The 26,525-nt window shown below is 40.1% G+C and overlaps 3 protein-coding genes across 6 annotated transcripts in view; 1 reads left to right on the forward strand and 2 right to left on the reverse strand.

Moving 5' to 3' along the window:
• Positions 1-274: 274 nt before the first annotated feature.
• Positions 275-4,280, reverse strand: LOC135797521 (uncharacterized). Its single transcript, XM_065309923.1, is given in 5 exon segments — positions 275-2,228; positions 2,231-2,644; positions 2,710-2,985; positions 3,048-3,149; positions 4,112-4,280. Coding segments are annotated over 4 exon segments (2,403 nt in total). The 5' UTR covers positions 3,121-3,149; positions 4,112-4,280; the 3' UTR covers positions 275-588.
• Positions 4,281-8,082: 3,802 nt separating this feature from the next.
• Positions 8,083-9,783, forward strand: LOC135797522 (uncharacterized). Its single transcript, XM_065309924.1, has 4 exons — positions 8,083-8,372; positions 8,440-8,655; positions 8,735-9,134; positions 9,317-9,783. The coding sequence occupies exons 1-4, from the start codon at positions 8,300-8,302 to the stop codon at positions 9,573-9,575; spliced, it is 948 nt and encodes a 315-aa protein (XP_065165996.1). The 5' UTR covers positions 8,083-8,299; the 3' UTR covers positions 9,576-9,783.
• Positions 9,784-11,612: 1,829 nt separating this feature from the next.
• The window catches only part of Khc-73 (Kinesin heavy chain 73), a 29,739-nt gene continuing 14,826 nt past the window's right edge, over positions 11,613-26,525 (reverse strand). The window contains exons 3-24 of one of the 4 annotated variants that reach the window (XM_065309564.1): positions 24,304-24,467; positions 22,771-23,039; positions 22,347-22,594; positions 21,952-22,279; positions 21,626-21,886; positions 21,305-21,557; positions 20,792-21,246; positions 20,501-20,638; positions 19,865-20,026; positions 18,781-19,798; positions 18,528-18,719; positions 18,176-18,469; positions 17,966-18,108; positions 17,869-17,889; positions 17,549-17,702; positions 16,808-16,822; positions 15,611-15,685; positions 15,033-15,451; positions 14,666-14,966; positions 14,354-14,545; positions 14,102-14,284; positions 11,613-13,872 (exon numbers count right to left, since the gene is read on the reverse strand). In XM_065309564.1, the coding sequence (XP_065165636.1) occupies positions 13,772-13,872; positions 14,102-14,284; positions 14,354-14,545; positions 14,666-14,966; positions 15,033-15,451; positions 15,611-15,685; positions 16,808-16,822; positions 17,549-17,702; positions 17,869-17,889; positions 17,966-18,108; positions 18,176-18,469; positions 18,528-18,719; positions 18,781-19,798; positions 19,865-20,026; positions 20,501-20,638; positions 20,792-21,246; positions 21,305-21,557; positions 21,626-21,886; positions 21,952-22,279; positions 22,347-22,594; positions 22,771-23,039; positions 24,304-24,467 (5,386 nt within the window). In that variant the 3' untranslated portion in view covers positions 11,613-13,771. The remainder of the gene's footprint in view (positions 13,873-14,101; positions 14,285-14,353; positions 14,546-14,665; positions 14,967-15,032; positions 15,452-15,610; positions 15,686-16,807; positions 16,823-17,548; positions 17,703-17,868; positions 17,890-17,965; positions 18,109-18,175; positions 18,470-18,527; positions 18,720-18,780; positions 19,799-19,864; positions 20,027-20,500; positions 20,639-20,791; positions 21,247-21,304; positions 21,558-21,625; positions 21,887-21,951; positions 22,280-22,346; positions 22,595-22,770; positions 23,040-24,303; positions 24,468-26,525) is intronic. The other 3 variants (XM_065309565.1, XM_065309566.1, XM_065309567.1) reach the window with 3 other exon arrangements.

The following is a 26,525-nucleotide window of genomic DNA, read 5'->3' on the forward strand; positions in this document are numbered from 1 at the left end:
ACTCTATTAGTGTTTGTATGTAGAAACAACTATCTTTGCCCACTTTCTAAATTCCTCCACTTTTCTAATAGTGAATAAAGTTTAGTATTTCACAATATTTACCATTTTACACTTCGGCAATTAGTCAGAAGTAAAATATTTAATTTATGCTTTGTTATGTTTATTTTATTACAAATTAATATTGAATGTTGGTTACCGCTTTGAGCTTTTTTTTTCGTAATTTGCATCCGAAACTCATTAATGTAAATTATTTACATGGAAAACAAACAAACCATTCAAATATTAAACAGTAGATTTATATTTATATACATGGCTCGCTTTCAATTTTCACTCCGCATGCGTTTTCGCATGCAAAAAAGGAAGGAAAGTACAATATAAATATCGCTTTATAAATAAATCGGAAATAAATAAATATAAATATAAATAAATAGCGTAATTAACTCTAAACTCTATAAACAATACAAAAATAAACCATTGATAAATGCATTTTTGCATAATGCATTTCTGTGAATAATAATTTTTGCATTTTTCTTGGCATCTGATGTTGAGTTTTTGTGTTTTGTTTGTTTTTATTTTTCTAATTTATTTCTACCAATGTAATCGATCTAGCCACATATCTCGACTCTGCCGCCCTCTGCCAACTCTTTGGACAGTCGCGTGAATCTTTTTGTGTTGTTTGGCTTTTCTTCCAGCGAAATCATCGTCATCGTCGTCATCATCGTCGTCTTCATCGTGTTCAGCATTAGTTTCTTTTTCAGATTCTTCAACTTCTTCTTTTTCGTCATCGTCGTCGTCATCATCGTCATCTTCATCTTCAAGTTTTTCGTCATCTTTTTCATTTTCAGCTTCGTCTTCTTTTTCGTCATCTTCTTTATCATCATCGTCGTCATCGTCATCGTCATCATCATCTCCTAAGAAATCATCGTCGTCATCATCGTCATCATCATCATCCTTGTCGTCATTGGCTGGTTTTTTATCATCTTTATCTTCTTCACTATCACCACCTCCAAAAGTACTTACAACCCCATCAATAATATCAGTGAAGACATCTTTTGATTCTGGTTTTTCTTTGGCCTTTAACACAGTTTCCACTTTTGAAGAAGCAACTGGAATCATTTCTTGAGTCTGAGTAGTTGCGATGGTTTCTGTGGTGGGGGCATCAGTTGGACTAACAGTGGTTTCAGTTGTTACTTCAGCGGCATCATGAGCAACTTCATCTTCATCATTTTTGATGATATAGTTTTGTAACGTTACAGTATCTTCCTCATCATCATCTTCATCAGTAATTGATGGAGTAGTAAATTCACTGTCTTCATTCTCTGTAGTAATACCAAATGTCGTGCTTTCAGCAAGTTCTGGATTAGTTACCTCATTAGTGACTTCATTTTGAATTGTGGAGGTAGATTCAATTTTAACTGGTTGATAGTTGTACGTAACAAAATGAACTTTTTCTGTGCTAGGTGCTGGGGCAACCTTGGAAGCTTCTAAAGCTTCCTGGGAAGTAGATCCCTCACCTGGAATAGTTTGCAACATTGCGGCTACTGCGGCAATGGATTCATGAGGTGTTGCGATGACTTCATTTGAAGCAATGGTTTTCTGGGGTAAAGGTTGGTCTTCAATTAAGATTGGTTTCTTTTCTGAGGTTACAATGGTTGCTGAAGTAATCAGACCAACTGATTCTGTAGTTGTGCTTGTAGGAATAGTTTCAGGAATTGATGTTGTTGTAGTTGTAGTGGTTGTTGAAGGAGTTGGTGCCCTGGTTAATTTTTTGGTTACTTGTGGTTTCTTTGTAGTTGTGGAAGGAGCTGTGATAAGGATAGTCTTAGTTGCTTGTGTTGGTGCGCTCGTAGAAGAAACTGTCAATTTGGTTGCTTCTTCAATAATGTTGTTTTCAGATGAAGCTTCAACAACTGAAGCAGGTGCTTTTGTTGTAGAGCTCACACCAGAAGCATTTGGTGGGATAGTTCTTCGTCTTACAACAGTTGTTCTTCTTTTTGGAATCTGCTTCTCTGTAGTAGTCTGAATTGCTTGTGTTTGGGTTTGAACTTGAGGTGCCACTACTTTCTTTGTTACCAATGGAATAGTTGGTGTTGTGGAAGTAGCTGCTTGTACTACCGGCTTTCTTCTGACAATAGTCCTCCTTGTAGGTGTTCTTAAAGGAGCCCTTGTGGTACTAACGACTTTCCTCTTTTTGTTTCCACTGCTGCCACCTTCAGGAGCGAACAGGTATCAATAAAATCGTCATCAAACACACTAAAGGTACCATAGTCAACTGTGTTTTCCCCATCGTCATCTTCATCATCATCGTCATCATCATCATCGTCGACATCATCAATATCATCCACGTCATCAAAATCGAATTCGTCGTCATCATCATCGTCATCATCGTCCTCATCATCATCCTCCTCGTTACTAACCGATTGCGCAACTGGAGGAAGTGGTTGGGATTCAGCTAGTTTGAGACCTTTGGGACCAAATTTGAAGCAGGAGACTCGGAGAGCCGCTTCTACGTCTTTTACTGCACGAAGCTCAAGGCCCAGGCACGCGTTGAAGTCCTCACCTTGACGAGCGATGTTGTAAACTCGTCCGCAGAACTTTGACACGCCGCCAGGGAGCGGCATACAGACTGGTTTAGGTTTCCGGCCTTTAGAACAAAAACACAAAAAAGTTAATGTGAGGTTCCGCAACTTTCCAACTCTAGTAACTCACTGTCTATGGTGGTATTAGTCAAAATGCGATCGCCAAAACTCATAGAGATAGCGAGTTTATCACCACGAAGATATTGCAAGGAAGCGCATCCTGGTCCCTGGAGTGCAACCACAGGAATTTGGAATTCCCGACAGCAGTTGCATAGTTTGGTGTTGCACGAGCAATATTTGTTAGCGGCGGTTGTAGCTTCCTGGCGCACTTTTTGTGCGGCAAGTTTGGAATTGTGATGATGAGGTTTTCGTAACGTGGCTGCCCGACCTTGAATTTTACTTTCATCTAAACAAAACCATTAAATCATCATTATAGTCCACAGATGAGGTTATGTTGTGTAAACTCACCTATGACACGTGATGCCGCAAATGCAATCAATACGAAGATGAGCAAAAGCTCAAAGATAAAGGATAGCCGCATGGCGAAAAACGTTTAGGCTCCGATACTACCTGAAAATCAATTAAAAACCTGAATAAAGTCCTTGAAATAAATTGGATGTTTGACGATATGATTGAGATGAGTGCAAGCATGATATCCATTTATGATTTTGATTATGATTCGCGTGTGGGAGGCCGTTAAGTCGTTATGGACGTTATGGTCATCCATTTACCGGACGTAGATGGCGCGGTGTGGTGGAAAGCGTCGCGCACACAACTTCCGGCACTCTTCAACCGCTGATATATTTATTTGGTCGACGTCGCGCGCACCGCGCTGACTTTTTAATTGCCGAGTGCCGGAATGGCGCAATAAATCGGCAGGAAACGTCAGCGACAGTCACACCGGCGCATGCATGCCGCCCCATGTGAGCGGCCAATTTTCCACTCCACACACAACATGCCACCGCGAGACGATCATAAATTTGACAATGTTTTATTAGCCAGCCGCATTAATTTCACTTGGCATGCGCCAAATTAATTCCAATTTTGCAACAAATAAAAAAAAGTAAATACTATTAACGCATTTAACGTTAAGTAGACATAGGAATACTGTTAAAATTTTAACCGTTTGGAAGTATTTTGCTTTTTACGTGCGATTGAGATCGTTTCGCTTTGTGACTTCGACAACGCATAATTTTCATGCGTTTTCCGCGCTTATTGCTCACGTTTACGAGTTCATAAACTCGGCGTACGGTATTCGCGCTCAAGTTTAATTATTTCAATCATAATAGGAGCATGTGAACCACCACCGTAACATTACAATGAACCCAAAGAGACCAAGAAACAAGTACTCAAAATCACCTTCAACTTCAACTTAGTTGATTAATTTAAATAACTTTTAATTGCAATTAATTCCGTCAATGTTCATCAATAATATTTGTCTTCTTAAACAACTCGGCATAAATTTAATTTTGGTTTGTTGTATTTCGTTTGCTTAGCTTTAATTAAGTGCGAATTGGAAGCTGTTTACTTACCTACGTGTCTAATTGGTTTCTGCACGATGGAAAACTGCGTGCGCGTCCGAAAACCGCTAGCGACAAACTTAAAAGTAAAAAAAAAGTCGCGTCGCAAAGAAAGAAGACACACACCACGACCAGGGTATAGATAATCCGCACGACGGCTGGCGAGAAGCGTGTTACTGGTTAAGTCAACCGGTCCGCGCCCGAGTTGAGGAACTCTTCGGCGGGCCGGGGCTGCCCACTCTCTTCTTCCGAGGCGCGGGGCCGCCACGAATCTCGGTCACCGGCAGTTAGGTCATCGTCATCGCGCACAGGCCTTCCGGCCCGGCACTTTGGCCTTATAGAAAGCATTTCTTTTTCGTCACACGCACACACTCACCCGTGTATATGAGTAACATACACAACATTTCATAGAAACCATCATTTTAGTGATTATTTGGTGGCAGTTTCTCTTTTCGACACGTTAGGCGTTATTTTGGTCTCTTTAAAAGTCGATTTGAATTGATGACTGTGCTCGTCTTGAAAAAGTTTAAGCGGTTTCATTTTCGCACTTTCATCGCCTAATGAAATGATTTGAGCTTGCGGTCGTAGACGAGCTCGAAAAACGAAAAGTCTGATGAGTCTGATGATGACCTTGCAAGGACATATACACACCGGTATCTAAGTGTGTACGCGCAACATTCGTTGCTGATGTAATAATGTCTTCGTCGAGAAGATCCAAAACGATGATGTGTCTTTTAGTTCATTTCCGTTGCACTTGATGTGCTTCCGGGCTCGAAATAAGTTTGAAACATTTGAAACGTCGAAACATCGAAGTGGCATCGATGGCGTTGATGAAGTCGCACTCGGCGACTCTTTGTGCTGAATTTCAATGAACTTGACCAAATGTCGAGGAAATGTAATCTGGGTCGTGTGGCATCCGAGCCACCAACACATCAGAACGTCGTCGAGCGTGTGCGGTGGCCGCGTGCGCGTTTCAAATTTCAAATTTCTTCAAATTGGCGCACGCCGCGCGCAAATTGCAAATTTATGCGCTGCGCTTATATTTGGCGACGCGCATGCCTTGCATTCGAACGCCCGAAGCACTGCGAAACAATATCGGCGGGCATATTCACGAATTGCGAACTGTTTGCTTTGCATTATGCATAAAACTGTACTTTGTGTGTTTCCCCAGCCCCGTCTGACCTTCGCATACGCAATCCGGCGAGCGTCGTAATGAACCTGCGACTCTTTCGAGATGGGAATTGTGGCAGAATTCTATGCTAGCGATTCCTAGCATCCGGAAACAAACATTTAATTAAGCACACATTGGGTCGTGCGAAAATGCGTTGTTTGCAATTTGCTCGCAATGCATGTATAATTTTGCCAAAATTTCGCTCTCCACAACATTCATATCAACAAGTTTGCGGGCGATCTTATCCAGCAGTTTTGTTAGTACAACATGTAGGGTATAGTTTGGTTAACAAATATTTTGATTACGTACGAAATGCTACAAGTTTGTAAATCATAATTAAAAGTTAAATGAAAATATGCAATATACCCAGTATCAATTGCATCGACAGATTGCTTCATTATAGTTTATAATTAATGCGAAAAATGATAAAATCAGCGCTCCCGGTTTTGACGAGAAGTTGTGGCGATAACGACGACAATATTGTTGTTTATTCTGGTCGCATTTTCATTTGTAATTTTACTATCACGAATTGCACACAAATCTACCCAACGTGCAATTACATATTTATTAATCTGGCCTCCTTTCGAAATTTAATCAAAATGTTTTTACATTTTCAATTAAAATGCGCAATATTTTATTCCGTTTGACAATTTTTATTTATAAACGCCATAAAAATATATGAAATATTTTTAGATACGTGTTTTTGTTGTAATTTTAATACCATTCAGCTTTTGAATTCTGATTTGATCTCAAGTTGAAGTTGAATGTGTAATAGACGTCATTAAGAGCAAAATTTTCGACGTCTGCAAAGCGTTTTCCGCTTCCGGTGTTCTCGCTCAACGCCATTCACGCTGCGCGCTTGGATAGCACCCGATCGCGCCGGAATCACGAACTTTGGCAACAAATTTTCATGATAATGGGATACAACTAGACGTTAATGCCTGATGAAATCAATCAAACGCGACTCTCTCTCCGAACCGAGAGTTTCTTGTTGAAGAACAGCCACCCTCGTTTCTTGTACCCGGCTTCCTATTCTCGGGTTACACGCATGAGTATCCGGCGTTGCGAGCGTTTCGGACTTCTTCAGCATGTCGTTCGTGTCGTTCGTGTTCTTTTGTGGTCGCAACGAATTTCACTCTCCGCGCATCATCCACGAGACGCATCGCGAGTTTTACAAATTGTTATTTCGCTCGTTTTTCGCTCCGCGTTCGAATGAATATTTCACTCGGCGGGCTGTGCGGGCGTGCGTTGCGCAAAACCGAAGCGCGACGTAACGTTAGACATCAATTTAAATATATTTTACGGTAGAAATGCGCTTAAATATTCATGCGCCATGGGCGAAGGGACATCGAGCTCGGCACGACAATGCGCTATCGCCGCCCATCACTCAAAATGCGGAAAATGAAACCCGAAACTCTCTCTCGCGCCGCGCGCCGCTCATCTCGTATAATTGGACAAATCAAAATGCATATATTACACAATCTGAAAATTTGAATCAACATTCAGAAAAAATTACAATTTCACAAATTGATGGTACGAGAAAAAAACGAATTTATAACACGAATGTATTTTCATTTTCAAACGTAGATAATGTAGGCGATAAGCGGCGAATGAATTGAATTTGAATTAGAATCAGAATGAAAATTAGAAAGTTGTCGTGCGTGTTTTCGATGCTTGAAGTATCCGATCCATCGAAATGTTTTTGTTCGGTTTATTAACACGTTAACCGTAAACCGTTACTGCATGAATGATACGTACAAATATGGTCGTTTCTCAAAATTGGCACAAATTTCCGACTCGGGTGTCGTAAAATCGCCGTCTTGTCGATAATAATGATTGCGTAATTAACTCGAAATCCTCGAAATAATTATTGGACATATTTATCGGCAATTTAATTATACTGGAGTATCAATTAGCGAGCATCTCGACAACTTGCCGGCTTTAATAATTCCCAATTCTCGATGCGAGACTTGGAATTTCCAATTAGTTCGTCGTTTTTGTGGGATTTGCAGAGGCCGGAGAAAGAGAAATAAACGCTCGTAATTATTCATACTTGAAGCACTCTGGCGCACTCGAAGGCAACATGGCGCAGCGTGTTAATAACAAAGCTATTAATTATCAATTCAAGTCGAGGCGAGTCGAGTCCGCTTTACCATTCATTCGGCGAGGGTGCAACAAACGGCAACAACAAGTGCACGCACATTTCGGAAATGTAGATGAATGTTAATGCACTTGCAGTCGGTGAATTGACGCAAGTGGATGGCGAGGGAAATGAAGATCAGAAGATGTATATATATATACAAGATGAGATCGCTTGGAATGACGATCATGACTCGTAATTTATTCTCTGCGTACTCGGAGCGGAAGGAAAAGTGCAGACGAGATGCCATTTTGTTATTTCATGTAGCAACTTTTATTTTGTGTGTTTTCTACAGCAATTTTATGAATCGCTGAAACGATTCTTCGGCAGTCGCAATCTTATTTCGTTATTTCGATTGGAAACTAAAACGATAGAGTTGCATTTGTAAATCCAGCTCGCCGTCGTATTTTCGTTTTGTTTTCTTGGCTGGCTGCTCGCACGCTCGGACGCTGAACAATTCAAGCATTAGTAATAAATTTCCAAACGACCGAGCGTGCACACTACACTCGTAGTGTTTCTGTAAAGTCAAAAGTCTTCGGAGTATTTGTACGCTGGCTGGCGGAGTTGTTCAAGTGAGGAACACCCAGTGGGAGTATGTGACGTGTGTGAACACAGAAGTGGGCCACCTGGTGACCCCCATAGCGGGCAAGGACCGCGGGCGAAGAACCTTGTACTCGAAGACGCGCTCGCACTTGTTCTTCTTCCTCTTCTTCTTCGTCTTGTTTTTCTTCTTTAGTCAGATGTTATAGTATGTGTGCGTGTGGTACAAGTGCGTGTTTCTTGTTTCTCGTTTCTTGTCTCATGAATCACTGACCACCTCACAAAACGTTCGTTGGTTCGACGTGCGCACGGAATAAATGTAACGCGATCGCATCAAAGACGCTCCACCATGCGACGCGTGCTGCTCGTCGTCGTCGCTGTGTTTGCCTTCGCATCGTTGGCGTCGGCGGCGAACATTTTGGGTGAGTTGCGATTGCATTACTTCGGCCAGAGAACCACCCCTACAACTCGCGTGGCGTTTGTTTGCAGATCTGATTTACCGCGGCGCTACGGCTGATAGCAAATTGGAGAAGCAGTCTGAGGAGGTGGCCAAACCGGAGCAAAAACAGCAAGATGTGCACCAGGAGGAAGCAACCGAGCAGGAACAACATTCGGAGTCCTCAGATGAGAAAACATGCGATTGCAACGGCTTGGAATGCATGTGCTGTGTTGACTTTAACATGACTTTTATTGATCTTGGCAAAGGTAAACAAAAACAAACATCATTAGTGTTGCTTCCGGTTTCCGGTTAGTAACAAGATATTTTTTTGTTCTGCTGCTGTAGGTTGTGTAAAGATGAAATACATTTCTCAAACTGAGGGCGTCTTGCTGAATGTGTCGTATGGCGATAATCTATTGCGAAGCGGGATGTCCCGGGGGCCGCGACCGGGATCCACGTGTGTTTCGATGATCGGCCAGCTAGCAGCAGTATGTGCCCGGTTCACGTCCCTTCTGCCACACGATGACGGATTGAAGGGCTGCCTCAAACTAGAACCTAAACTACTCGGTGACGTGCAGACGCGGCTCAGCATCGGCTGCTTTGCAATGAACGCCGACGGTATGCGGCTGGACGATAGCCTCCAACAAGAGCTGGAGCAGGAACAAGAAGCAACGACGGTTGCGCCCACCGACGCCGTCACCATTGCCAACACTAATCAAACCAACAGCGTCGAGGAGAACGCGACGTGAGTAAATCCATTTGTAACGTTGTTTCCCAACAACCGGCGTTCGTTTTCCAACTTCCGGCTTCCCTTCTTGCCCATGCTTGTTCTTCGTAGCCCAACGGCGCGAACGTTTTTTGCGTCCGCTCCTGAGTTATAGTCCTGCTCCCGCTTTTATTTTTTTTTTAACGCTGACTTTTTTGCAGTGGCAATTTAAACGAGGACGAGATACTGGCCGCGGTTAACGAGTCTGCACAAAAGGGCTTGGCATTCTTTCAAAACTGGCTGGGACTAGACTTTGGCGGCGGTGCAAACTCTGCAAGCGCAGGGAATGGCACACAGCAGGACGAGACGCCGGAGGATGAGAGCGGCACCGAAACAGCCGCCGCCAAACAAGCAGTTGACGCAAACGACGAGACAACCGAGACTCCCACCCAAAAAGTCGCCAGTTCTTCGTCAACGTGAGAGATAAAAGAGTCATGAAAGGTGCTTGTAAACAGGGTACAAGTGAAAATTTCACACTATCAATTGTTAATTTAGTTTGTAGCAGTATTATTTATTTTAACACGTAACTAATTGTTAGAAACACATGTTTGGCTTAGACGGAATTAAAATTATAATACGTCAATTAAAGAACTGAACCGAAATAAATTATTCCATAAAAAAAACTAAATATGTAATTTAATTCTACCTCAACTATTTAATGTTACCCGCGCCCGATGTTGCTTAACTTCAGAAATCGCAGAAATTCACGAGTTTCAGCAATACTACGGCCGTTGCCTGAAAGGTACCCTATAATAATATATTAAGTATTAAGTGGTGAAACGGGAGCTTTACTCACGAGGTTGATTGAGAGCAAGCGTAGTGAGTATTTAATCAATCAAGTGTTTAACAACATTTGGCCTCGTGATGCTTACGCTATTTTTTCAACTTCCACTTTATTTCTACGTTCGGTTTTGATAATTAAATTTTTCAACGCGAGCAACAGCAGTGTCTGCTTTATATACGAGCAACAGCATCGCCTGCTTTGACTTGTTTGACTGGCGGCGCATTCATTTAATATGGTCTGGTGCGGCCCCGTACGTAAATGCGCACGTGCATGCTCCACCCCGTAGATAATGTCGGTGTGTAAAGTACATTACTCACGACTTGGTCGTTCGTATATAAAGTACCACTTTTTATGTCCAAATATCGTGGAAAAACAGGTACTTTATTGGTGGAAGTAGAAAAAATATAATTAACGAACACGTTATCTAATGTAACAATTGTGATACTTTCAGTAAATAATATACATCCAAAAATGCCCCTGTACAAAGGGTAATAAAATTATGAATTATATTTTTTTATTATTAAGGCGCTAATAGCACCCCAATATGTAATTATTCAAAATCCAAAATCTAAATAAAAAATGCAATTATTACAAAACCTCCATTTGCTGAAACAAAATATTTGTCTTTTTTTTGTTGAAGATTAAAAGTTGGAATATTTAAATTCTGATTTTAGATTCTTATAGATTGTTTTATTGTATATTGCTCATTTAATACTTTTTAATTACATTAATTAAATATAATTTGCAATTATATTCCGAACCATAATACAGTTAAGTTCTGAAGAATTAAATAATTTATCAACGCCCACAACCAGAATTTAAAAATTCCAACTTTTAATTTCCAATATAAAAAGGAGAAATATTTTGCCTTTTTATAACAAAATCCTTCCTTTATTTTTATTTTATACAAATTTGTTCGTTTTATAAAAATATACCAACTTGTCGCGAATTCCTCAAGCATCAAGAATATAAAGTTTTTCCTTTTAGTTCTTGAGATAAATATAATTTAATCTTTTAAATTTTTCTTGGTGGAGGCGCTTTTGACGGTTAAAAAATTAAGATAGATCTTCTTCGACAAAGAATAATTTCATTCAAAAAAGTTCGACCCTGTCTTTCAGCATAACATGGTTTTATCGAACACATTAAACGCCCTCTGTTGACCGAAATTAATTTCAACGATATATTCGACAAAAAAATGTAAAATTGTGAAAAAATTTCCGTTTTAAAAAAAAAATTAACAGCATTTCCTAAGAGTTTAAAGTCTGGAAAATATCTATCTATGGTTCCGGTGTTTTTCACGGTCAATATTTTTAATTTTCTAAAATAGAAGTTTTGACGATTAATTTGGGCACTTCTGAAGAACTTTGAGGCGCAGAAATGTACTTATTTTATAGAAGGACTATTTCACTATTATATGACGATGAGATCATTTCAATTGCTCTAGTAGTTCAAGAAAAATAGAGGATTTTGCAAGGCAACTTCAAAAACATTAAAAAATAACCAGCATTTAACAAGCGTTTTGTGGCACTTTCGGGTATTTCCATGCGTTATACGTATACCGATCTTATAAAAGATCTCCATCGGTTTCAGAAATACAACATGTTTTCAAGCCAACTTTAAGAAAGTATGGAAGAAAAGATACGAATGCTTAAAATAAGTACGCAGTAACAAAGTTAGTTTCATTAATTTATTATAACTTTATTTACTTTTTAGTTTTGCATATATGTACAATAAGGATCGCCAAATGTTCAATTGTCCTGAATATGTTCACATAAACCGTTTTGTCTCACCGTCTCATGTAAAGCATGATTACAAATAAATAAAATCAACTATTTCAAATTAACATTTACATATACATACAATCGTTACATACATACATTGATATAAAAACATAATTATAAACGTGGCTAACAATATATAATCGCTTCTGGCTGTTGTGTGTTCATTTTAATCAGTGTGCTAACTATACAATCACTTACTCGCTACAATTGATTAAATCTTTCCTCAGTTATTCAATAGTTGGACAGAAATCATTAATCATTTGTTGGACATTTTGCTTGACTTGTTTCATATTAATTCTCGTTATTTGGTTTTTGTGTGCCTCCTACAAACAAAAATTCAGAGGGCCAATACATATTACCTACATCTCCTACATATTGTTTATAATTTGCTAGCATTGGTTGATTTTGGTTCTGCGTTCGGTTCTGAGCAAGGACGATTGCGATCGTTTACTGACAGACTAGCAGACGAAATTATACACATCATCCTAGAATTTAAAATTGCTTATTAATAAAATATGTCTTGTTTCATTACTTTACGGGCGTTTAAGTTTATATACCTGAAGAAATCACTACACAAACTATTTACAAACTCGGTTTTGTTGGTTGTTTTTTTTTCTCTTACTTTTTGGCAATTAAACATTGTCATCATTTGCAATCAGCATGCCTCGCTCGGTATTAAATATAACGTTTTCTTGTTTAATTATTTATTGATTAGTAGACGGAAACTTTTGGGAATGTTTTGGCGTTTGTTTTGTTTCATTTGCTTCATCATCATCAACGTGCGTATCGGCGTCAATAATTTTCCTAGCTTATCTTTATATTAATATGCTTAGTGGTGATTTAGCACAGGTAACATTTTGGATTATCTTTAATATTCTAGTCGTTATTCAGACAACTAAAGCGGTGACACTAGCTCGCCGATGCTACGTTACACAGAGAAATAAAAAGGAAGCAAAGTTACTATGGTAGCAGAAGTTGAATAATTTTAACATTTTTTGGTGTTTTGTGCAATAGTTCACAAGTCAAAAGCCACTAATCTGTGTTAATTATTGAGCTATTTGGTTTCGGTTTTTAGTTTCTTCAGAATCATCGCCAGTGATTGCATTTATATAAGTGCAGGTGCGCTCAATTACTGATGCAGTAAAACAATTCGTAAGTTTCAAGCAAACTATACACTTATTGCTTGTACATTTTACTTTATTACATCGTCGTAAAGATATTAAAGGAGTTGAATTATCTTAGTAGCAACGCATCAGCAACAGACAGCACTTTTCTGTTATAGGTATCTTTAATATTTTGTATATAAAAATATGACCCAATTTGCTTGTATTTCGCTCAAACCAAAAATAACGCATTAAAAAATTCAAAACCTTCACATCCAACGTTAAAATATGTTTGACAACTCATCAAACGCATGTACAATGTAACCGAAACTAAACGAGTATCACAGAACATATATACATTTTCTTTATAAAATCTCCTCGATCCGCCAAAGTCCAACATGCCATGGTTAAGGGATGAAATATTCAAAAATGCAACTAATTTAAACGTATCGTCAAAATGCGCATAGGAATGTATCAATAATCGCTGTTTAGTGCCCGGAAATTGGGAATTGCGAATCCATAATTATCATAAAGTTCTTAAAGATTAGAGTAAGCCCAATCGGTTCACAAAAACACCCAACCAGTTTCTGGATTCCCTCATCAATCTCTTAAACTACGATAATTATTATAAAACAGTGTGGGATTGTATAATTAATGAATAGAAGTCGAACTTGTAAACTAGTTCTAATGGTAAACTAGTTGTATGTTGCTAGAAGTTTCCCTTTTGTAATCCCTAAAGTTCTTCATCTTCGCTTTTGGACATCAAGAATATTGTGGTAAATTCGGGAGGTTCTTTTGACGCGTTTCGAGGACGGCGACAACTACGCTTGTTCCAACTACTCGTACCTAAATTACTCCGTTCGCATCATCTTCACAAAATGGTAAAATTGTTAAAACGTTAAATTCAAATGGTTATCAGGGTGGTTTCGTCAATGGAGGGGACTAGTGTTAGTTAGGACTGCATTTCGGTTTTCGGTGTGCACAATGGCCGCCCGTGAGCAACCCTTCGCCGCGCGATCTTGAGCGCGGCATGCGCGATAAGATATCACCTAGAATGACATATAAACAGCTACTGAATATACACGTCCTGAACAGGTCTTAAATCATAAATAACTGGATTCTACTGTACAAAAAGAATCAAATCAATAACTTAGCATTAAAAACCTATCACGATCACTAGAAACTCCAACTGAAAGTGGAACTATAACTAGAACGCAATCTTATTTACAACCAGAAATTAAACGGGAGCGCAAGGGGGCAGTCAGTTTTTAGACTGACCTTTCGCGGAAGCGGCACCGCCGCATCGAGCATGATTTGATGCGTTGAGTGCGTCCTGCGCCTTGTACTGACGCATCGCACGGCCACGCCGATCCAGGATAAGCTTGTCAGCTCTGGTGAACAGACCGTGCTTCGGACGGCAGGTGAAGTATCTCACACCTTGCACCGTTCCATCATTTTTACCTAAAATAACGCATAAAAATATTAAATAACAATAAATTTATCAAGGTAAGAAAATTCCGGGTCATTTACCTTTCGGTGCATCAAGTTCCACACCAATCCACGTTCCGCTGGAGAATTCCGTCGGGCCAATGAAGGCGACGACGCCGGACGAGTTGTAAGGACGAATTAGGACGCTCTCACCCAGTACGACCCAGTCAGGTACAGGTACGTCGGCTAATTTATTGAGATCAGGACGGGAACCAAAATTATTATCACTGTCATCTACAAATAACAAAATTAATGTGCTGCTGACTATCCAATAGAAGTAAAACTTCTAATTTCCCAAGTTTTATGCGCCGAAAGAAGTTTTCACCTCAAAAATTTTATAATGTGAATAATTACCTTCTAGTTTATCAGTAGAACTATCAGTGCCATCTTCATGGGTCATCAACCTATTGATTAGTTCACCTTGCGGCTTAACTTCCGTGGACGTTATACGACTCTGGGGGAAGGAAGCGCGTTGTGGCGCGTTCTTAGCACTCGTTTTCTTGCGCCGCACGACTTTCCCTGGTGACATGTTTGTCTTCACAATACCGCTCTCAGACGGAGAATCCGACTCGGTCTTCTCACACCAACCATTTATTTCGGTCATTGGATCCGACTTAACTTCTTCGGATATGATTTTCAAGTTTTCTTCCATTGTCTACAATAAAAATTAAATAAGATAACAAAATTGATGTATTTTAAAAGAAATTTAACGTTTACTTACGTTAGTAAGTTCTTCTTCAGTGGGTTCCAATCGACTTTCGGCAGTCGTAGGCCGTAAATCCATGTCTGGCGTGTCGTCTACACTAATGCTACGACATGACATTGAGTCCTCGCTAGTGAGGTTGGTCGAAGAGACGGCCTGGGACCCATAGCCGCTTGAATTCGCCGACGGGGTGCTCGTCTTAGGCGCGTACTCTACCAAAGAATCCAAAGTACGCGACGTCGGCATCGTTCTTCGTCGATGATTGGCGGATTTGGTCTTATTGTAAAAATCCGATTTGGCATCTGATCCCTCGTAATCCTCCTTTTCTTCTTCGGTTTCTGCATCGACAATCAAGTCTAGCGAGTGCTTCCGTTGCATTGGTAACTCTTCATGAAGCGTAGTCATTCTCAACGTCATTTTAGGATTGGCAGGCGAGACTATCAAAAAATATTGTAATTTTAGGAACTATTCAAGAAAAACAACAAAAATTCTACAAAATATACTCAAAACAATATCCAAAAAAGAAGAAAACCCAAAAATTCTATCTAAAACTCAAGAAAAACTCATAAAATGTAGTTCAAACACATCAAACATACATTTTGTAACTCCAGTTGGTTGATTCAATCGCAGCGCATTCAAATTCAAGCTGAGATTGAGGAAAGTCGGTCGAGCTGTAAGACAGCAAAGAAATGTCACCAAATGTTTAACTACGACGCCATCCTAGTCACATCATTCCACGCCTCGATTCAATTGTAAAGTCAGAGAGACTAACATATCTCTAAATACATTTAACAGACCATGCAAGAATGCCAATTGTATACAACGTGTTTCTCGTCTACCGGTCGATAATCTCAAGTTCGTTTTGTTTAACTTTTGTAAAATATTGTTGTTTTCAAAGCTACCATGCGAATGGTCTCCTAGAGTAATTTTATCGACTCCTATAAAGTTTTTACTACATAGATGTGAAGAAAATTTCAAGAATCTAACATGTTTTGTTTTAAATTTGCTTTCAATCATTGAGAGTCTCTGTGACTTTATCGCTGAATATTCTGTACCTAAACGAGTTTCAGTTCTTATGAATGTGACGTGTTGTGATCAGTTTGATTTTGTTTTGTGTGTCAAACATTGGAATAACATCAAAGTACGTCTGAGGTACTTTTTATATCTTGAAAAAAGTTGTAAATAGAAAAGATGCATAATCACATCGCCACATCAGACCAATAACTGTAAAAGTTGAAAGACAACTGAACATGTTGCGAATGTTTGCGATGATGATCGGAGATGCAGATGCTGACAAGGCGTGAATGAATGATGATGATGTTGATGCGGATGATGATGTCCGATAGAGAGATGCGAAGTGTTTCGTGAAATGAATTGCGGCTGAAGGGGGCAGCGGGCAAGAAGGAGGGCTGGCATAAATACAGACATGCTTCGATCGATCAGTTTTTCTACAGGACTAGAAACATCTACGGATCGTGAGTAGCGAGCACGATCGCGCGTCACTCATTCAGACGCGACATGGTTTTGCATGCCGTTCTACTGATATTCATCCCCCAGATCACACGCAACAGATTCAAAATTCGAAATTGAATTCAGAATCGTGCGTTGGATCTAGAATTAGTGGGACGCTAACAAAATAAGCATTCGCCATTCTTGGTTTTGATCTTGTCTGGCCAAAACAAAAAAAAATCATCGCTTTTTGGTCTCGCTCGAATCAATTGAAAACTTGTTAGAACAAAAGGTCCACATAATTAGACAATCGCAATTCCAATGCGCAAGCCTCCATCGTTTACCTGACAAAATGGAGCCTTGAGGTTGCAGAAAAAACAGAGATTCGAAAACGGCAAATTAGTCAAACATTTAGATATAACTTTTTTTGGTAAATGTTAACTGCCCGAGGGTAAAAATGTCACACGCTTGGTTTCACCTATCGAGGTAATCCTCGACCGCACGCATACTCGCAGCATTAGAAGTAAGCAAATGAAAAAGGTCGAGATAAAAAATCTGAATAAACACCAATCATCCCAGGCTGTCAACGTCGAAAATAAAAGTCTTTTTAAGCGCTGGGACGATCAGCTCGATAAAAATGTATTTGATGCAATATGTCGAAAAGTAGCCCTCGTATAAAGCGGCAAATCGAATGCAGAATAGAAAAATGGATGGTAATAATAGAAGAGAATGGTAACACTCAAAGGCATTATGCTGCACTATGCTCAAAGGTGCATATTGCATAGAATCGAAACGAAATATCAACGAAAACACACAAAAAAAGAAAACAAACGCTGATTCGTTCATCGACATGTGCGTGATTTGAATCATTTGATACAAATTGATACAATCTATTGCTCTATATACCTATAGCTAAATTATGTAAATGACCATGACAACACTTGATCCTATCAACTGATCTACCTAAATCTTCAAAAAACAACTGCGTCTATTTCATATTATCAATTTTAGTGTCGATTAGAATGCTATGAATTTGAATAATCGATTAGTGGTAATGGCGTCCATGATGGAGCCTGTGGTCTTACCTAATCCGAAGGGTTTTGATGGGACGTCGTCCTTGGAGAAACTGGAGCGCGACCGCAGCGGATTCGAGGAGAATTCGCTCAGCTCGTTGACGCTCTCCGAGCGCGACATGTTGAGCATGTTCAAGGACTCCGTGCTCGTATCCAGGCGCATCAACTGCACAAGAAAATTGGTTATTCCCCGCTAGAGACCAGATTATGTATGCAAAGCAATATACATGTAAATGAAGAGGGTTTGGGTAGCGTGTTGAGGTGGAGACAAACCAGGAGAAAATAAAACACAAGTTCAACGACAAAATCACAAATGTGAAGAGAGAACATACCCCGTTCTTGGTCTCCAAAGCCTGATTGTGCAATTGAACGTACAAAATGTTTACTTGAGATACGAAATTCTGGGATTAGAAAGAAGCGTGGTATTACCTGAGAGAAGTTTGGCACCGAAGCGGTCTTCCTCATCAAGGGTTGACCATTCGCTTGAAGGAGTTCCTTCACGGCGACGCTCTGGCGAAGACGGTCCAGAGCAAGAATGCTTTCCACCGCAGACACACCTCTTGTGTATTTTTCTGTGGGGAATTTCAAAGAAAAATATTAAAACTTTTACTTTTACTTGAATAAATCACATGTCTGTACCTATATATGTCTCTCCATCTACCAATGAAGAGTCCTCACCAGACGCAGCAAGTTGCGCTAAGGATTCGCGATCTTCAAGTTCCTCACTAGCTTTTGGAATATTGGACACCACCTCGTAGGTAACACCCGACTGACAAATAATATCAGAGCGCACAATACGCCGTTTAATACGATCTGTCAAACTTTGTCGTTTGTAAATGTTTAGAGCGAGGCGTTTTCGGAGGACCAAGTTCATCGGAGCAGGATGAGAAAGCCTTACAGTTGTCCTTAGAATTAAGTACACTCTAGTGTTAGCTGTAATAAATAAAATATTATATTAAATAAAGTAACAAAATGGTATCAATTTACTCACGATCTGTAATCTTATTCAAATGAATACTATCGTGAATAGACGAGTCCCAGGACGCCACAGCGCACACATCTTTCTCCAAATGTTGCAGAATATGAAGGGGATAGAATTTATTGCCAATCTCCTTGGGCAGGATTGAATTTCCGCCGCTGATTGATACTTCATCGCCGGATTGATGAGTAGATAAATCATCAGCTATACAAATACAATGAAAACAATTTTAGAAATTGTATTTTGATTGAAAAGGATAAATTACCGTTTAAATCAAGGAAAAGTACAGGAACATAAGGTTCCATTCCATGAGGAGGATCCCAAACAGCGGGGGCACCTGGTATACCCGAACCTGGATTGGGAACGAGCACCGCATTCCGCTCCTCAGTTAAATTCACCCACTGATCTACTAAACTCTGTTCTCTTTCAATATCCTGCTCGGTTTTATCCGACTTATCGATTAACTTTTTAATCTGCTGATCCAAATATTGCCTGCGCCTCATTAAAGCTTCACTCCACTTTTCCCTCAGGACCGTCAGGTCTTCCTCCTGATAGGAATCCAAAGCTTTCTGTAATCTGTTCCGCACCAATACTCCGCCGACTTCAATCTTTACAATAGACTGGCAGATAATCGGTAGCGTGCCAGAGTTTTGGACAGGTCTAACCCTGACTTGAATTCGTCTCTGTTGACCTTGTCGAAGTTGGTAGACACCTCCAGTCAACATGTCTACCTTGTTGCTAACTTCAACAGGAGCATATTCTCCTTGATCGTTCAGCTCCTGAATCTCCGCCCATAGTTCGATTTTTCTCGTTAGCTCACCCCAACGATCGGCCAGCGATCGTGCTTTTGCCAACTGCTGCTGTTCCACTTCCCAGCCAGGTTTAGTCCTTGAAAAACCTGCGCTCCGATGTCCCCACACCTCGATAGACAACGCACCTTCAGAGCAATGCTCCAAGAACTCTTCGTTGATGTGAACGGTAAACTCCTTTTCATGATTGAATTTCAAGGAGTCTTTTTGACTAACCAAAATGTGTTCGGGAATGTCCACTTTCGGTGGGATTACCGTATATTCGGGATGTCCCCAAAAGGTGTACTGACAAAAGACAAAATGTGACAGGGATAGAGGTAATCCAGATGCTTGTTTAACGTTCACACGGATTGTCACATGTTGTGAACTAATATCATCGTCGTCATCGTCTGTGCTGCTTTCCGAAGAGCTGTCTGATCCTGCGGCGCACATTCGGTCTTTGGGCAACACGCCAGAAACGCGTGTCAGTTCAACCTGTTGGTAGAAAAGCATGAAACGCGGTCACGAATAGGAGATTTCCAGTCGTAGTATCGATTTTACCTGCAGCCTGCCGGTGACTTCGCCCTGCTGGCTGATGATTGGCGTGTGGTAGTCGAGCACGACGTCCTCGAAAAGACATTCGAGGAAGATGTTCGCCACACCGATAAGGTTGTGATTCTCTTGGGATTCGTAGAAGGGGTCTATCTTCGAATCGATTTGTTCCTGGAAACGCGATGCAAATTACAGGAATTTTAATTACATTGAACATGACACGCCATTAGAAGAAACGATTAATTTTGGAAAACATGTCAATTTTAATTGCCAATTTATACTCGAAGGTTGTTCCGATTCTATTAAGGGTTAAATTAATAACAAATAAAAATTAATCTTGAGTTTTCCTGGATTTTTACCATAATGTTCAGTTATGTAAATGATGAAAAACATCGGAATTTAATCGCGTAACCAAATAAGACAGAAAATCAATTGTTCGCTTTCGCTTTTGTGGAATTTCATTTCCATTAATAAATGACATGCCAAACCATCGATTAATTAAATTAAAAGGATTAAATTTAATAGTTCTACTGACATTTTGAATGTGCTCATAAATTCCCTAATGGAAATTTGTTTTTACGCGCATAAAAATGTATATGTTTGCTAAAGAAAGGAAAATACGAACTTCATTGGTTTCTAGTTTACCTTGTTATCCAGTCCCTTTTCGTCGTACGTCTCGCGCATGTCGATGAGTTTGTTTTCCAGTTTATCCATACTCCACACCTGGCTGGCCATTTTCACGCGTTTCACTAGAATCGCCGGTTCGCTGACAAACGCGCCCTTCTGCAAAATTACCAAACCGTTTAATTCCACCCGCATTCGCATGAAAACATGAAAGCGCGCATGAGAGCATGCTCCGGCAACAAATTACCGCCCACGAAATGAAACTCTGTGCGCTCAACTCACAACCTTCGCTTTAATTTACGTAATTCGTACCTTTCTGTTCGGACTCAAATTAGCTGGTGGAATCTGCAGAGTGACGCTAAACTTGGTATTCCTGCCCATTTCCTCTGACAACCGGTTCGCCTCCTGTACCAATGCATTCGCCTTTAGGATATCCGTCTTCAACTGACCAATACTGCGCTTGAACATTTCATCAACTCGCATTTGCGTTGTCGGAGTGCAAGCGACAGTTTTGAATTTAAACGGATCGTAAGCATACGGAGGATATGGCGTAGTCGGCGACATTATGCTTCGTAACTGTTGCAACTGCCGTTCGTACTCCTGACGCTGTTTCTCCAGCGCAACCTCTTTATCCTCTTCATGTTGTCGCTCCAAGCGGGATATTGCCGCTTGAATAGGGTCATTGCTGAGTTCATTCAACATCAACTCATCACGAGCAAAGTTATAATCGATGTATTGTGCGGGCGTTTGTGGTTCGGACGCCGATGCTAAACAAAACACACTCATTTAATAAAAACAAACAAACTGGCGGTCAAAAAGACTTACATATTGAACGTGGACAATTAACCCGGAAGAAATGATGATTGCCCCACACAATGCGGTCGCCATTTTTGAGCGGAGTGACTGTGGTGACCTGCGAGCCGTTAATATAAGACCGCGCATTTTCGACTGGTTCCAGAAACAGGCAGCCATCTTTAATATTGATGATGCAATGTTCTGGTTGAATTCCAAGACCGGATAATTGTATGTCCGGCTCGGGTCCACTGCCATTCGTTTTAGCGCCCACAACAGTCGTCTCCTGCAATTACAAGCATCAAGAGAGTGTAATATGTGAGTGGTCAGCGCGGGTCGCGTGATTATACAAACCTTCAAATAGTAAACGAGCAATTCGTTGAGACAAGGGTCGGCGTTCAAGTTGACCAAGTAGAACTTGTTCTTCTCGACCTTAATCCCGGAATCCTGAATGCTAATACCCATCTTCTCGAGTGTCTGCTGGCGTTCGTTCTGAATACGCTCGGTTTTCACGAGTTTCTCCTCCCAGGTCTGCGACATCTCCTTGTAGAGCTTTTCGGATTCGACGAGCTTTTTATTGATGTCGATTTTTTGTATCTCACCGACGGGTGAACCCTGCCAAAACAAAAAAACAAGATCATAAAATGTCTACGGGCCAAGGACCTAAACCAAAGTCCTACCGTCGCATGTTTTAGCATTTCCTTCAAAGCTTCGACCTCTTGGCGCAGTTCCCGGATAATCCTCGCATTCGGATCTTCATTGATGACGGCATGATTAACAATACGCTTGGCCCTATCAGCATACCGCAACGTTGACAGTGTTTCCTCGTAATTATCCGCCGCTGGCGAGATGGTCGCCACCATAACAGTCCGGCTGTTACCACCCAGATTATCTTTGAGCAGCCAGGTGAGCACCGAGTCACGGTATGGCACGAATTTGTCTTTGTTTTTGCTCCCAGTCGCCTGATCAGCTAATTTTGAGATGACTAGACCTAAAGTAGTCAGGGATCTGTCCAACACAACACATAAATCAATCAGAACCACAACAAAAAGGTTGATAAACAACTAAATCATACTTGTTGATGTTGGATCCTTCCTTTAATCGATCCCCAACAGCGCCAGTCTTGACGGCTCGTTCAGACCCAGCCAAATCTACCAAAGACATGCGACTCTGCTTCTCACCACTCACTCCACTCTTGATATCAGTGAGGGTCTGAGTCAGAATCACCGTAAAAACAGCATGGGACCGCGACGATTCGCTGTTCATATTGGTAGCGGCAACCGTTCGCGATTTGTTGCCTTCGGCCATCAAGTTATCGATGTCCTGATTAGAAAAAAGCAAAAAAGCGAAGACGGATTAATCTACTGCAACATAAACTACCGTGGAGTAAAATACGAGCGAGACCCTCGAGGCGATAAGGGTCTCTGCAGTATTCTCTAATTCTCAGCGTTAGATGAGGGTTTGTTGGAGGCGCAGGATTTAGCACGTTCGTAACTTACTTGAAACGACGTCACTGCTAATTGCGACAATCCATCAACGTACGGGCCGAGCACGTTGTGCTCGCGCACCTTCAGCGACTGCTTGTTCGTCTGCGGGTCGAGGAGGTCGTGCACCTTCTCGTTGTAGATCTCCATGTAGGACACCTCCACCTTGTAGCTCAGCTCGGAACTCTGTTGCTTGGCGATGATTTCAAACAAAGCATCACACAAACGTGGAATGAGCCCTTTATTATCCTGTGCGCCCATCATCGTATATGATTTTCCAGAACCTAACCAAAAATTTGGACTATTATTGTGAAACATAAAATTTTACGCATTGTCATTGAAAAATGAACCAATTTTTAGTCATTCGTATGGATATTTTGTTGTTGAAATTTACGACTTGCAATTAAAACGCGCAAACCAGTCCTAATTGTCTACCGTTCGCTGTTGGCGCAATGGCTGCTGACGCAACACCGTGTCAAACGCAATTCGCGTGCCTTAATTATTAATTAACGCCGGCGTCCGCCCTCGAGAGCTGGAAACTATAACGCGCGCATATTTCATATTTCAATTTCACTTAGAATTTCATGGCCATGCCGTCCGCCATCTTGCCGTTACCAAACAAATATAACGCGCAAAAACGTCCTAAACAGTTATAGTGGTGTTAATGATTGTCGTAAAAAAGAAGAATTTAATTAACCAAATGCAAACAAACATACTCATAGGCATAAAACACACGCAATCATCCCTTGTGAACAAGTGTGTGTGAAAATTCGCCGAGGCGGAAAAACCGAGCCCTTATTTCTCATTTTTTCGGTTCGTATTTCATGCCTCGTTCGTCCGTGTTACGATTATTACCGTATCATCATTGTGTGCGCACTCGCACCCTCTTTACGTGAAAAGAAAAGAAACCCGCTTGAAAAATGTATGGAAATAGGCACGACGAAAAGAAGAAGGAGTTTCTTGACATGATGACACAGACACGCGCTGTCCAACACAGCAAATCCTCAATTTTTCAACCCGAAACATAAAACGCGGATTGCATTACCTGCGTGGGAAATATTTTCTTCGCATACACGAATTTCATTAGGTACAATGTCCGAATTAAAATTCCTCATTAAATTTGTGTGCGGACGTTTTTATATGGCCTAGAGTTAAATTACATTTGAATTATTGTCTTTTCATGCGGGTTTTCGTGGTGGAATTTTTGTATAATAATTTCTTTTTTTACGCTTTTACGAAGCGTAGTGTAAATTAGGCGCCGGGTTGGAAATTCAGAATGTTTTTTTGCTTTCGCAGCGCACAAGAGAAGAGCAGAAGTGCGAAAAGTCTCTTAAGAGACCCCCGAGAGAAAAAGCAATTTGTACCGCGATTAGAGTTATAAGAGGTGTGGCGCAAAAGGCGCAAAACTCTGCAATTTCGTGAAAATTTAAGACTACAGTTACCGAAATTTTAAGCAAACTTTAAGCAAACGTTATATTTTGTATTTTTAATGAAATTAATAATTTCCAAAGCGAAAATAAGCTAAAAATGATTAAAAAATCCACTTACCGGTTTGGCCATAGGCAAATATGCAGGCATTATATCCTTGGAAAGCATTATCAAGAATATCCTTGCCCACACTTGCGAAGACTTTCTCCTGCGATGCGAAACGATCCGTGCCAGGTTCGATCGAGTCGAAACAATGATCAAACGCGAACGTTTTTGGTTGTTTTCTGCAAAACAAAAAAAAAATAACGAAAAATTCATTTAAAACCAATTTATTTTATTGAGCACAATATCAAACGAAAGAATTAATTGGACGCGTCACGTTTCACAAAAACGTTGAATGAAAAAACTCATACAATAACAAAAAACGCACGATGAAACAATGGTTATTAAGCTTATAGATTAAAAAAGTCTACACCTGCTACTGTCAGTATGTATAGTATTGTGCTGTGAGTACAATTATGATTGTGAATGTAATTGTAATTCTATAGATTTGTATTGCCATTGTTCTCTTTTAATGCCAATGCGTCTGCTAGCTCCCAAATTAATATCAATTCAATTATGGATACTTATAAAATATGCAACCAAATGCACACGGGTTTATTTAATGTACAATATGTTGCCTAGAGTAAACATGAATCGCAAAAATAGTAATAGTAAACTCTATTGATTTGTACGCATCGATTGGTATGTTGACAAGCGTGTATAGTTAAATAAATTAATGCATGTGTTCGCGTGTGTTATCGCATCGCGTATATTTATTTTCCTGTCAGAAGCGAAAAGCGCGGCGTGTACGATGTGCGCCACCCAAAATGCAAATGCAGTGTTCAATTAAAATTTGCATACTTTACACGAACTGCATTTTTGTACAGTTTTTTTTTGCTTGGTTGATATTTTTAATTCCTATCGTGGCAAAACGGATAACACCAAACGAGCAAACACATAAAAATCCCGCTGTTTTATCATTTTCCGCTGCAGTTTGTTTATTATGGGTAATAAGATAACATGTTATAAACGTTTGTTTTTGGCTCTTTTTTCCTATTTTTTTCGCTCATATTTAGAGCAGAAAGTGTCCGAGAAACGAAAACATATGAAAACTTGCCCCAGAATTCCACATACTTTTGAATATCATCACTACATAGTATAAAGTAAAGTCGTTTTTTTTTGTATGTTTAAATCTTTGAAACTACGCAACGGATTTTGATGCGGTTTTTTTTTAATAGATAGAGTAATTCAAGAGGAAGGTTTGTATGTATAATAACATCCATTAAATAGTGGAGAAGTACTGTTATTTTTGAGGTTTCTAATATGATGTTGTAAACTCTGCCGTCTACTCTTTGTGCGATGCTTCGTAGCTTCCCCCCCCTAAGCACAGACGTGTGCATGGGTGTACGTGTGGGTTGAAGTTGATCGGTTGATGTTTTTGTTTGGAGAAGGAAAGTCGCTTTCTCTGTCTGTCCCTTTGTATGCTTAAATCTTTGAAACTACGCAACGGATTTTTTAAAAATTGCGGACGTAGCGTTTTCGGCGGTACCGGCCGGCCGCGGTTTTCTCTGTAGCACTTTGAATTTCGCAGCGATCGGGCACGTTTATTATATCGGAGCTCTCCAGCGAGGAAAATAGCAATACTTAGGTAATAAAAACGTTCTTTTCAGCGCGACAACGTATCAGTAATTATAAGTAAGTTACGATAAATAATTGTATGATAGTAGTTTTAAAATATAAATTAGAGGTATTTCAGTAAAAAAAAGAACTGAATAGAATAGGTATCTTTTGTTTTTTATGATTGTTGATTATCTTTTGTTTCTAAATGGTAAGAATTTAGATATTTTTTACTGCGGCACATACTATAAAATGTAAAAAGTAAATAAGTAAAAATGTAGTGTATGAATTTAGATATTCCAAAGATAGCAGGAAATCTTCATGGTATAGGGAAAGGGGGATTGTTTTACTCCAAATTTAACGCGTGCGGGCCAGGGGCAGTAATGAATAAATCAAAACTACTGGATCGATTTTAATTACATGGGCTATATATTTTATACCACAACGTTCACAGTTTTTCTGTAGTGTATTTAGTATCAGTATTGCAACCGTGCGAAGCCGGGGCGGGTCGCTAGTTTTAATATATTTCACATTCGGTGTGCGATTTGCATATTTCAACCCCCGAAAAGCTAGTACACATTGTTCTATACGCTAGAAATACTGTGTTTCATGTTCGGCGGACTTTGCATTTCATTTTGTGTTTTGAAGTTTGAAAAAGTACAATAAGAAAAGAAATAATAATA

Source organism: Atheta coriaria, unplaced genomic scaffold (assembly GCF_025399875.1).
Source record: "Atheta coriaria isolate IRGN ID8LTWV9N9 unplaced genomic scaffold, Caltech_Dcor_3.1 hic_scaffold_8_pilon, whole genome shotgun sequence".
In the NCBI taxonomy this organism is placed as follows: domain Eukaryota; kingdom Metazoa; phylum Arthropoda; class Insecta; order Coleoptera; family Staphylinidae; genus Dalotia; species Dalotia coriaria.

Bases quoted from the DNA above. Each gene is read 5' to 3' on its own strand.
- LOC135797522 (XM_065309924.1), top strand. From the start codon at position 8,300: ATGCGACGCGTGCTGCTCGTCGTCGTCGCTGTGTTTGCCTTCGCATCG. The intron at 8,373-8,439 runs GTGAGTTGCGAT...GTTTGTTTGCAG, and splicing joins GTCGGCGGCGAACATTTTGG to ATCTGATTTACCGCGGCGCT. The intron at 8,656-8,734 runs GTAAACAAAAAC...CTGCTGCTGTAG, and splicing joins TTTTATTGATCTTGGCAAAG to GTTGTGTAAAGATGAAATAC.